General features: G+C 41.3%; 1 protein-coding gene across 3 annotated transcripts; it reads left to right on the forward strand.

Annotated features, from left to right (window-relative positions):
- Positions 1 to 276: 276 nt before the first annotated feature.
- HS3ST1 (heparan sulfate-glucosamine 3-sulfotransferase 1) lies at positions 277 to 11,467 on the forward strand. Of its 3 annotated transcripts, none has more exons than XM_041402871.1 (2): positions 277 to 313; positions 8,786 to 11,467. In XM_041402871.1, exon 2 carries the CDS (start codon positions 8,913 to 8,915, stop codon positions 9,867 to 9,869), a length of 957 nt encoding a protein of 318 aa, XP_041258805.1. In that variant the 5' UTR covers positions 277 to 313; positions 8,786 to 8,912; the 3' UTR covers positions 9,870 to 11,467. The 3 variants fall into 3 exon arrangements, with proteins under 3 accessions (XP_041258805.1, XP_041258804.1, XP_041258806.1); XM_041402870.1 differs by lacking the exon at positions 277 to 313 and adding an exon at positions 377 to 2,259; XM_041402872.1 differs by lacking the exon at positions 277 to 313 and adding an exon at positions 669 to 688.
- Positions 11,468 to 12,586: the final 1,119 nt, after the last annotated feature.

The raw sequence follows: 12,586 nt of genomic DNA on the forward strand, positions 1-12,586 counted from the left end.
TTATAAGTACAGGAAGGAGGCAATCGAAGGACTTGGACTCCTTGATCCTCGTGCGTCCCTTTTGGACTGCCTGATCCTTGTGCGTCCCTTCCACATCAAGATATTCTACGACTTTATGGAGGCGGGGGCAGGTGCGTTTGCTGCGGACAGCCATTCGTTTCCCGGAGCTGCGGCATTATTTGGGCGAGCCCCGTTTACAGCGCGCGCTGTCCGCGGGCACGCACGCGGGCGGGCGGAGGGGCCGCTGCCCGCACCCGGCGCCGCCGCTCGCAGCCCGCGGCCCGGGCGTGCCCCCCGGCTCCGCGCCCCGGCGGTGAGTGAAGCGGAGGGGAGCGGCGCGCCGCGTGCTGCGCCGGCAGCGTGGGAAGTTAGGGGTGGGCGAGGGTGCGGGCGGTCGCGGATGGGCTCTGCCGCCCCCGGGACGCGCTGGCGCTGCCGCCCGGCGCCGCCGCCCGGCCGGCACCTGCTGCCGGCAGGTGGGAGCCCCGCGGCCGCGGCAGGCGAGCGCCGCTGTGGGGCTGGGGAGCGTCTGCCCGGCCGGGCGGTACCTGAGAGCTGTCCCCAGCCTCGGCGGGGACGCTGCCTCAGCCCTCCGGACTCACCGGGTCAGGCTCTGGGAGGCAGCGCTGACGGTGGGGTAGGAGAGAAAGCGGGGGGCGAAGGAAAGTGTACGGCAGCACCTGGCCAGGTGCGGCTTCTGGGCACTTTCTTCATCTTCTTTCTCTTGTGGCAAAATGAGAAGCGCAAGTAAGGGCAGAGTGGCAGGGCTCTGGAAGCGGGGCGCCTGCCTGACGGGAGAACACTTGCAAAAGAGCTCTGCTGAGCATCTTCGATCCGCTCGCTCCCTAGCATAATGCTGGAGCCGGTGGGATGCAGCGCGCTGAACTGGAACCTGGCGAGCTGCGTAGGGCTGGGGGCACAGTGGTCCTTGGGGCTCGGCAGGAGGGCACAAAGCCTTAATTGGAGCTCGCTTCTGTTTTGAAGGACTGTCACCCTAGAGTAGTACAGCAAAGGCTTGGTTACTGCAGTTCTCGGTGTGCTTTCCTAGGATAAAGGTGTGTGCAGCTCAAATCTTTTGAGGGTAAAAGGATGCTGATAGGAAGGGGTGGTAGCCTTCAGATGGAAGAGTTTGGGTTTGGTCTCATCTTCCAGCCAGACATGCAAAAGATCAGGACGGGGCACACAGCTGAGTACAGGCAGTTCGATCACCTTAGCTGACTGGGAATTAAAGTACATTATTCTCCTTCCTTTCTCTGTCAGCGTAGTGGGTTAAGGGCTTTTCCAGTTTCAAGACTGTTCCTCTTCGGATTTTGGTGTAAGGAAAAAAAATACCTGTGAAGTTCTAGGAATATCATGATTGAATGGCATGGGGATAGAACGTCTGCAGGGAGCATCTTTCTGGCATGAGAGATCCATGCAGTGCCCACTCCCACAGAGCGAGAGCCTCTGCAGTGTATATGGCAAATGGATCATAGTAGAACACATTCAGTTTGGTGAATGCCTATATATTCTCTGGCTATCAAACTTAATTTGTAAGTATAAATATAATAACTGTTGCAATTTACATCTGTCAGCATTTGCTACACTCTCGAATAAGTGAATTTCTCACATTGCTCACAAACGAGCACCTCACAGTAAGAGCACAGTCACTGACATCAACTTCAGCTCTCTCCTGCACTCTCTCTCCTTTCAGGATCCACCCTCTTTTTTTCTCCTCTTTCAAAAATGCAGAGGGTTTTGATACTACATAACCAAAGTTACCTCTGGTAGGTCAGCAGGAAGGTTATGCATCTGAAGCAAGGCCAGCTGTTTGTTGCAGTGGAGAGACCCTAATTTGACAGAGCAAATTCCAGCCTCAGGATTGCCAGGTTCCCATCCGTGTCCCTCTTGTCAGGATATTACCTTGGTTATTCTGAACCAGCCATATGCTTACACAGGCATTACAGAAAACAGAAGGGTGGAAAACACTTTCTAGTACATGTGTATATGTACGGATTAAAAGAACTCTTCTGCTTTTCATTAGAGGAAATCAGAAAATGTTTTTATTAGTCTCACTAACCTGGGATCTCTCCCCTCATCTAGAAATGCCCCTCACAACGTATAAGATATTGGACCCCAAAAATATGTCAGAGCTGATGGATTTCCATGAAAACTTTTGATAATGAGAAGAACAAAACTGCAGTATGCTAAGGCAGACCAAGATGGGAGATCCTGCTGATCATCTCATTTGTCAGTCCAGAACATGAGGGTTCCCTCCAGGTCACTGTGTAGTGCTTTGCTTAGTAAATTGATTGGTTTAGCTGAGTCTAATACAGTGATGACCTCACCAGTATTCACCCTGCTCCAGTGTTATTCTGAAGGCAGGAGAGTGGAAGACACAGAAGACTTCTTGGAATATGATCTAAATGACTATTTTGAGGTGTGGAGATTTTTTGTTGTTGTTGCTGTTGTTTTTATTTTTCTTTGAATACTGGTATTTGAAACAGGACCCACATCTCTGTGTATGAGGCAAGAAATTGCTTGGCAGAGGATATGAGAATGGGATTGCTTAGTCTCCTGTGTTCCCTATTTTAATGCATCCAGTTAAGGTGAGCCTTTGTACTGAAAGGGGCAAGACAGGACAGAGCCATCTTTTCACACACACTGTTTTCTTGGGGACAGCTTTGATGAATTAAGAAGCAACTCTATTAGCTGTGCGATAGATTTCTGCTTCCTAATTAGAATGTGACCCATTTTGCTTGGAAAGTGGAGTGGGAAGTAATTTCTGGATTTTGAATTGAGCATTTGGGTTTGTGGAGAGGGTAGAGGAGGCAGTGGTACAGTGTACCCTCTTTACTAAAAAAATTGAATCCTGACAGGTATTTTAAAAATTGCTAGAAGGGGTTAAGGGGATTCCATGTTACTATTCAGTACAAAAAATTTTGTGCATCCTCAGCTTTTCAAGTTATTTTTATTCTGGTGTAATGTCCCATTTTTTTTTTTACCTGCATGAGGTTCTCTGAAATCTAGGGTATTTTCTCTTCTAACAGTTTTTATGATCTCTTGCCATGAAAGAGTGGAATGGTCCCTTCTGGCCTTAAGAAAGAGAGCATGTTATATATAACCACAGTCTATTGTAAATTTGCTACCTTACTGCTCACACTGGAGCTGAACTCCTTTAGAAGTCATGAACTGGTGGCCTGTCTAATTTGCATGAACTGTATTTATCACAGCAGGTGCAGAACACAGCAGATTTTAGCCAAAAATACTTCCTACCAAGTCAGCCTTTCTCATTTTGTGAAGTTCCACTTCCCAAAATTTACCAACCTTTTAAAGTGTATTTCTGAAGTTGTAGTGCTGATAGACAGTATCTCATCTCAACAGCACTGAAATTATTATTAGATTTCTTAACATCTGACTATAAAAGTTAAAGCCATGGTTTAATCTTCTCTGGTTGTGCAGCAGTTTTAATATAATTTGGGAAATGTACATATCATCTAGACACTGTAAGACAGGTTCATACAGTTGCATGTAGTTTCATGTCCCTTCTCAGTGTGCAAATGACTTTGTTGATATATCATGGGGTGATCAATAGTTTGTGGTTTTAGAGACCTTCAGTAGTATGTAGTTCTCTTTCCTTACACTTATCTCTGTAGCACTCACTAATGTGGAAAAGTATTTGTAGTTAATTACTGGAAACTAGAATTCAAGCATTTCATTAACAAATGTTGTTTAAAACTTTTGTTAAAATGGGATTAAAAACCACAAGTGTATGCAGTAGGAAGTACAGGAAGATTTTCTTAATGGAGAGGCCATTGTGATGCAGACAGATAAAAATAAAAAAAATTCAGAATATATTTTCAAGAAAAAACACATTTCATAAATTGAATTAAATTTAAAACAAAGCAGCTCCTTTTCCTTTCCTGCTCTTGGCTGAGCTTTAAGTGATAGCTGTACTGGGAATTTTTATTTTATCAGGGTACAAAGTGGCACTTGAGCTAAAATAAACAACTAAGCAATACATCTTATGGTGGACAGAGTCTACTATTAGAGGATAGGAATATACTGTTCATATCAATGAGTTCTTGAAGGATTTCAAGTACACTGCAATTGCTCTAGTTCAGTTTTTTTAAAACACATCACTGAATACAAATGTTCAGACACTGGGTCTTTATCAGTTTAGGAAGTTGGTTATCTCAGTTAGGGGAATTTTTTTTACTGAGAGAAGCCAGCATAGCAGATGTGTGGGTTGTACTGCACAGCTTGGTTTTACCAGCAATGTTAGTCTTATATTTTGCAGTACTGTGTGCCCAAATATGTGCAAGGGAAAATGCAGTCCACAAACTGTCCTGAGGTTCTATCACATCAGCAAAACTAAGTATTCTTTGTAAGAACAGAATGTCTCGCTCAGATTTTCAGCTCTAATCTCCCTCTACAGACAAACTTCAGCAAGTGAAGTATAGTTCTCATTCAGTCCAGACTGTATTTTTAGATGGCTGTGCAGAGATCTCTCCAGTGAAGGGATTCAGTTCTGCAAGGAAATAAAGTGAGGCCATCTGAAATTTAACGTGTTTGTCCACAGTCCCTAAAGAACCAGGAAAACACAACTTCTCTTTAATGAAGGTGAAGTCACTTGCATGCTGATGGAAGGATTTGTCTTACCTCTCCTAGTGACTGTCCTGGTAGTACCTGGGTCCCGTTAGCTCTGCTGGACCTCTCAGTGTGTTGCTGTGGGCTTTTTTTGTGAGGTCAGGCTCTGGCTGGTGCTTACTGACTGCCCTCCAGACACTCCTTATGCCTCTTCCTACCCACTTGGCCAGCTAACTCAGAGGTTCTTGTGGAAGTTCAGAGCTAAATCTAGCCCTATCCAATTCCCAGCAAAAATGAAGTTATCAGCCAGGAAGAAACGACCTTATTTTGTTAATGCATATTAAACTAAGAAGTCTGTATAATCTAGAAGGTTTAGGCAATGTCACTGATGACACACATATGGAGACATTAAAATGCCTTTGGAAAACACCTAGAAATATCAGAAATTACAAAATAGTAGTACATGTTTCAATGAGTACTGAAACATGCTTAAAGGTCAATGACATATGACAGCCTCTGGCCCTCATTCTGCATTTACTGATTAAATTTTCTATTTATTTCCAAGTTACTATTACTGTTGAAGAAGTTTTAATAATAAAGTCCACATTGAATCTGGTTAAATAAACAGGATGGCACATTTCACTAATTAATTTGAGAAAGCTGAAGAAAAGATTAAGCAAAAGCAATCAGAGTTTTTGAAAAGTCTTGGTATAATCTTCACAGCACCATTTAACATAAACTGTGTTTCTTTTACCACTTGCTCATTTACTTTTAGCAAATACAAAAGTAATGGCTGTCAGTTAAATTTTTTGAACTAATCTGCAATACAGAGTCATCAAGTGAAGTCATGTATGCTCTGCATGACTTGTGGATGCAGTGAAGAGAATTCTTAAAGCAGAAAAGTAACTTGGCAATGTGCCTGCTTTAAACTCCTCAGTGCATGCTTCTTATTGTTGAAAGAGTTTTTCAGACCCACAGATTATAAAGCTATGGAATATGTGTTTGCATCATTTTAATAAACCACTGTAATTCTAGACACCAAACTAGAGATTGACCTAAAGCATTAAAGAGAATGTAGGACATAAGAGCTGAATGACAACCAATTTATATGCTGCTTTATTCCTGAAGACCACTCTTCTCACACACTGTGTATTTTATGCTGAATTTGGAGGCACAGTCGTGTCAATTGTGTTGCATTAGTCTAACAAAACAAAATAATTGATCCAGATATCAGGCCTTTACAGTTTGGGAGAAAGAAAATAGAATGGAAAGAAAAGGCAGACAAAGCTTTATTGCTTGCAAACAAAAGAACAATAGCATATAGGTACTCTGAAGGTCATAGTTACTGATATGGGTTTTTGGAAGTGCACAGAAATAATGCTACCGATACGGTACAGGTGTTCTGCACTGGAGGATGTGCACCTGAACAAATAGCTGAGGAGGAACAGTGAAATTCTGTATGTCTGAAACAAAAGATATTCCTATGTTACAATGAGATTTCATATTGGAACAGGAAAGAGTTGCTTTTGTGCATTTAGAAAAAGCTGTGCCCCACAGAGGTCTTTAACAATGGGAAGACATTGAGACAGAGCTCCACTGAGGCTCAAAAACCTGCCTGAGGTGGGGCCCCTGGTACCACACCTAATATCCCACGCATTCTGATTTCAAAGATGCTGGCTAAGGCAAGACTAGAGCTAGAATGAAGAGACACCTTGCTTTGTCTTTTTCTCAAAAGTTCCTGTGTTATATTCAGCTACAAGAAGGCTTGAATAAAGAAGTTGGCAACTGACTAGTATGCAAACTATGAGTTACAAGTTAAGAATCCAAATGAATTAATATATAGCATTAATTTTCTTTTTCAAAGAGAAAACAAAACACCCTAAAAGTCCCCCAGCAACAACAGGGCTAAAAATCAACATGCCCCCCCCTTTCCAATCCAGTGGTGTGTTGTCGCTATGAGACCAGCAGCAGCTAAAATTTAATTTTTCCAGTGATAGTCTGTTGCAGAACTTGGCTGTTAGCATAGCATATTTCAACCTGACTATTAAGAAATAAGTGCTCTTATCCGAAGGCTTTAAATTCACTTCTTTCCACACAGTTCAACCTGTTCCTTGCTAGAATCCTATTATGCTTTTCCAATAAGGTGTTAAGACAACTGCTCCGGCTTACTATTTATGGAGCCAGTGACTTAAAATATACTGTGAAGTAAGTGGCTATTCCTTTAATCTGTGACCTTAAAATTCAACAGAGTTGATGTTTTGTTGTTCTTATGTACTGAGCTGCCCATCAGTCGCTGATCCAATCTGGCTGATGAATCCTGTGCTCCCATTGCTGCTGAATATTGTGGCTGCATAGCTCAGTGAATTTACCTATATCAAATTTTCTGTCACCCAGTGTCTTCCCCCATCAACATCCACACTGTGGGGCTATTAATACTATTTCTTGTTAAAAGTGATATAGATTAAGCTGAGAATGTTTAGGAGGAATGGTGGGGACAGGGGAAGAGAGTAGAAGACTAATGATGACAGATGAAATGGAACTCTTCCAGACAGAGAAAACTTAACAGTGGCCACAAATGGAAAAAAACCCCAAATTCCTCTGCAGAATTGCCTCACATCAGACACTGCAGAATAGCCTGAGACAAGGTATGCTCACAAGCTCAAAGCCTGTGGGCATACAAGGAGGCCCTCTCTTAACTTCACATGTATTGCGACACTTTGCTTCCCTTTTTTGCAGCCTCGATTTCTGCTTCCTAACAATATTGCTGCCTTATAGCCCATTAAAAATGGAAAAAGGGAAAGCAATGAAGTGATAATCAGTGGAAAACATCAGGAAGCAGACCTGTTCCGTTCAGGATGGAGTCATGACCTCTGTAAATGCAAAGCTATCAAACAGAACTTTAGATTACTTAGAAACACATCATTAGTCCTTGTTGCACTGGGACTTAGGTTATTGTGGAAAAGTCATTAGTTTCTTTTCAGATTCTCTGGAGCATTTCCAAAACCTAGCCCTTGCATTTCCTCAGGTTGTTCATATGTAATTTCATATTTCAGCCCTTGTTAGCTGGCACAGTATGTGCTGTTCCAGGCTTAAATTCATAATTACAGTAGCCTACTAAGGCAAAGCAATCAGGTACTCAGCTGTCGTGGCTTCTACTTCTAAGTGGAGTTAGACAATACTGAAATCCACACCAGCCCTTCACTGAGGGTGTAGAGTCTTTGGAAGACATTGTAATTCAGGGAGCTTGTGTACACAGCCTGCTCATACTGCAACAATCTAATAGCTCTACCATGTGTGAAACCGCTACAATTCCACTTCAAACATTGCATTAAAAATACCCTGACCTTTAAAGGGTGTTCAATGGTGGTATTTAGTAGTCTTTTGATAAAGCCTAAAGTTAGTTCTTTACATCACAGCAGCTTGCTGGCTAACTCCTGAATGACCTTCAGAAGTATCCATTGTGTATTTTCTTTCCTGAGTATGGAGTCGAGAACCACAGGTCTTCTAGTATTTTGTTGATTCAGTCATACTATAGTCTATGGTTTCATTATCTTACCTCTTTGCAGGGTCAGTGTGCAAGCCACCTATTTTATCCTTAGAAACAGTAAGCACAAAGCAAAAGTTAACTTCACTCAAAAATGACACAAAATTCAACTTTTCCTTAGTGTGCTGTTTACCTAGAGGTCTTCCTAATTCCTTTCTAGGAGAGTGTTGCCTTCTCACGGTGGACAGTTCTATCAGCATTGCATGAGCCCTTTTCCCAGGAGGCTTGATTTCTACGGTTGCTGTTACATGGTTCTTTGAGAGGTTGTAATTCCCTACAAGACCCTCAGCTTTTAGCCATGCTCTTTTGGTCCCCTCCACACCTTTTCCTTTTTATGTTTTGTTTCTAAGACAAACCTGTTCTCGTAGACTAAAAAAAGAATTCTCCTGTGATTGTGGTTCAACTCCAAGGAAATCAGATTTTTAAAAAAATAATAACTAATAATACCCTGTGTGCAAATGAAAGATTCATAATATTAATGTCTCCTGATGACTGGAAATAATTTTCTTACGGCATTGTTGCATATGCCTGTCTTTTAAGACATTTAATTACACTGAATTATCTATGAGCCTGGAGTTGGGAAAGCTAAAGTTTGTTCAGTTTTGAAAAGGAAAAGATATTTGCAGTATGGCTGAATATAAGATAATGTGCTTTTTCTTTTCCCTCTTTCAGCGAAGTTTTTGCTTGAGAAATACACATTCGCTCAGCAAAACAAAAACCACTTTTAAAAGTTGTCTTGGTGGAAATCGCTCTATGCCCTATTACCTGCTTGAGTGAAACCAGACTAAGAACTTCTGTCATGGCAGCTTTTCTGCTGGGAGCTGTGTTGCTTATTGTTCAACCTCAGATAGTGCCTTCCAGACCAGCTATAAATTCAAATGCTGAGACTTCTTCTCAGTCTGTTCTGCTTTTAAAGAAAACCTCTCAGAAAAATGACTTCAAGGAAAACATTCATTCTAATGGATCATGTCAGCAGCTGCCACAGACTATTATTATTGGAGTGAGAAAAGGTGGAACAAGAGCTTTGTTAGAGATGTTGAGTCTCCATCCAGACATTGCAGCAGCAGAAAGTGAAGTTCACTTCTTTGACTGGGAAGATCATTACAGGAATGGATTGCAGTGGTATATTAATCAAATGCCATTCTCGTATCCCCATCAGATCACCGTGGAAAAAACTCCAGCATATTTCACATCACCTAAAGTGCCTGAAAGAGTTTATAACATGAACCAATCCATGAGACTACTCCTTATTTTAAGAGACCCAAGTGAAAGAGTACTGTCAGATTATACCCAAGTGTTCTACAACCACATGCAGAAGCACAAGCCGTACCCCTCCATTGAGCAATTCCTGATAAAAAATGGTGAACTCAATGTGGACTACAAGGCAATAAACAGAAGCTTATACTACATTCACATGCAGAACTGGCTGAAGTATTTTCCTCTTGATCATATCCACATTGTAGACGGGGATAAACTAATCAAAGATCCCTTTCCAGAAATAGAAAAGGTAGAGAGATTTCTGAAGTTATCACCACAGATAAATGCTTCAAACTTTTATTTCAATAAAACTAAGGGATTCTATTGCCTGAGGGACAGTGGTAGAGAGCGCTGTTTACATGAGTCCAAAGGACGAGCACACCCACAAGTAGATACCCGGTTACTCGGGAAACTGCAGGAATATTTCCATGAACCCAACAAGAAGTTTTTTGAGCTTGTGGGCAGAACATTTGACTGGCACACGTTTGTGGCAAGTTAGTGGTAAGCTTCAGAACCTATGTTTCAGTGTACAGTTAGAAGATTTAAAAAGGGCATTTAAGCTATTATTTATTTGTAAAATCCATAAATACTTCTGTACAGTATTAGATTCACAATTGCCATATATACTAGTTATATTTTTCTACTTGTTAAATTTGAAAGCATTTTGTATTGTTTTTCATGGTTGTTAACATTGTGTATGATGTGTCTATATGAAGAAACTAAATTATTTCATTGCAGAAGGTGCTCTCTTGAGAATGTGTTGTCTTTTTAATAAATAAGAAATTCATTTCGACAGAACATTTCTGAATTATTTGAATATTTTGGCCTTCCTGGACTATTTTCTCTAATTGCTAATGAATATGCTAAATTTTACCTTTCCATTTTTCTTAGTTTAAAGTGTGGATTAATAATCTCTTTTCCATTTGAAAATACTGTGGTAGTTAACAAATTGTTCAATCCTGCTTTATGAAATTATTTCCTGTCAAAGTGGTGGTACTTACACATGTTGGGAAGTGCACACCCAAAGGACAATGGAAGTCTCTGTGTAATTTGATATATTAACTGCTATACTTAACATTCATATTCACTGTTATAACAAGTGCTCCTCAATTCTTTGGCAGTACAGTGCAGGTTTCATGGCAGATTTTTAAAGATTCTGTGGGGACCAGCTCATAAAATACAGTTAGCTGTGGAAATATGGTCAACCTGAACACTTCCAGTCTCTGAATGTATGCATACTTCATAAAAAGGTATGGTTGAGAGAATTTAAGCAATATAGAGACTTTTTCAAGGCTGCTTGTGACTGTTCCTACATTTCATAGCACATTTATGCTTTACCATCACTGAAAATAAACACACCAGAAAAATTAGTTGGTCTGCATTCCAGTAAGCAGCAACTTCATTCATATAAATATTGCCACATTTGTTCCCTACTTAAGGCTGCTTTCTATGAGTTTTCAGTCGCTTCATGCAACTGAAAATTGCCTATGGACTACTGTTTGTTTAATCTCCTTCCAAGAACCACGAAGCCAGGTCTTGATTAGATGCATGTTGTGGGATTAACCCAAATTCCAGGAACTTGCCTTGTTTTCCATCTGCTGAAAATGGAAGTTAGATGTTAGTACATTGGTAAAAACTGCAGTTGTCCTTATCTACAGTGGTTATGATGTCTTGTTAACTATCAGTTTCTGGAGTTAGAGTTAATCCAGTTTCCACACAAGGCTTCTCGCAGTACTTTCAATCCAAGCTACTGATTTTTATTTCATGATCTTGAATTTAGTTGTTGAATGTGCAATGGCAACACCCAGTAAATTTGAACTTGTAGCTGATTGTTACAATCCTTTATAAAATTTAAATGTAGACTCATTCTTTTTTTTTCTTGTGAGCTAGTGCAAACTTGGGCACTATGACAAGGTATCGTCTGGATGCAAATATCTCATATTATGCCTCTTGCATGAAAATTTGCAGATGCTGTCCCTCTCTCTCCCATTCTTGTGCACCTGCCCAAGCTGTATTCAACCTCAGAGAGGTTGGTGGTGTTTTATAAAGCCTACAATGAAATGGTATTGTACTCAATAAAATATTTTCTGAATTGCATTTTTCCTTTCTGTTTTTTTTTTTTTTTCCTTAAGTTTCTAATTTGGAAGACCAGAATTTAGGACTCAACTCCAATTTAGATTTCACCTAAATGTTACTTAAGAGCTTAGCTGCAGCCTGTTGCTATTGATATGAAAGCAGGTGTTCGCTGCTGGGTTGTGCCTGAATGGTCCACTGCTGACCCAGAGTATACAACAAGGAGGGAAAGTTTCTGGTGGCAGTAATGTCAAATCTTACATGAGGCAGATGGCAAAAACAACAGAATCATAGTACCATCGTGTTTCTATTAAAGTTTTAGAAAAGAGAAATTCAAGTGATTTTGAGTAAGGTGGGACAGTATTTTTTCCTACACTTACCCCATTGCCTTGGTAATGTTATCTCTGCAGGAGCCAGCTGGACCAAAGTGATTTTGGCCCAGCCAAAAGACTTCCATTAGTGCCTTCCTGCAGTCTCAGATTAAGCTCAGCAAATTCACCAACGTTTTGCTGAGAATGGAAAAATTCTAGCAGGCATGTGACCAGGATTTGGAGGAGTACATGTAGGCAGGGCTGCAGCAAGTCCACCTGCAGCAGGTTGAACAGGGCAGCGTAGGGCGTCAGTGTTGAATTGGAAATGCCTGTGCAATACTGACAGCTGATTGGGTACTGAGGATGCTTTTAGTGCCTAGTGCTGCTTGGTACCAGTATTTTGCCTGTCTCTAGGCAGGACACAGGCGCATATTTGCCTGTCTCAGGCGCACATTTCCCCACACACAATATGGCTTGTCTGTAGAAAGAGAAGTGCAGCATGAAGCATTAGGTCACTATTAATGCTATAGTGCTCACGGAGCATTGTCTGCAGGATCCAGAGGTGAAGTGACCACTTCAGGGGACATTTTGAAGCAGAACATCACATGACTCACATCCTCAACACCAAGTCCAGAGGGTCTCACAGAAAGTATATCATACCCAATGCTTACAGCTTGTGCAGGGATGGCATGACCGTACAATATGTTATCCTGGAGGTAGCTCTCTGCTAGCTGTGATGGTGATGAACAATAAATTACACCCACACTAATAATAACAGTAATGTTTACCTACCATAGGTTCAACAGTTCAAGAGTTCCAATTCTGAAAACTG

This window comes from Onychostruthus taczanowskii, unplaced genomic scaffold (assembly GCF_017590055.1).
Source record: "Onychostruthus taczanowskii isolate IOZ18803 unplaced genomic scaffold, ASM1759005v1 scaffold2, whole genome shotgun sequence".
NCBI classification, from domain to species: domain Eukaryota; kingdom Metazoa; phylum Chordata; class Aves; order Passeriformes; family Passeridae; genus Onychostruthus; species Onychostruthus taczanowskii.

Bases quoted from the DNA above. Each gene is read 5' to 3' on its own strand.
- HS3ST1 (XM_041402871.1), top strand. From the start codon at position 8,913: ATGGCAGCTTTTCTGCTGGGAGCTGTGTTGCTTATTGTTCAACCTCAG.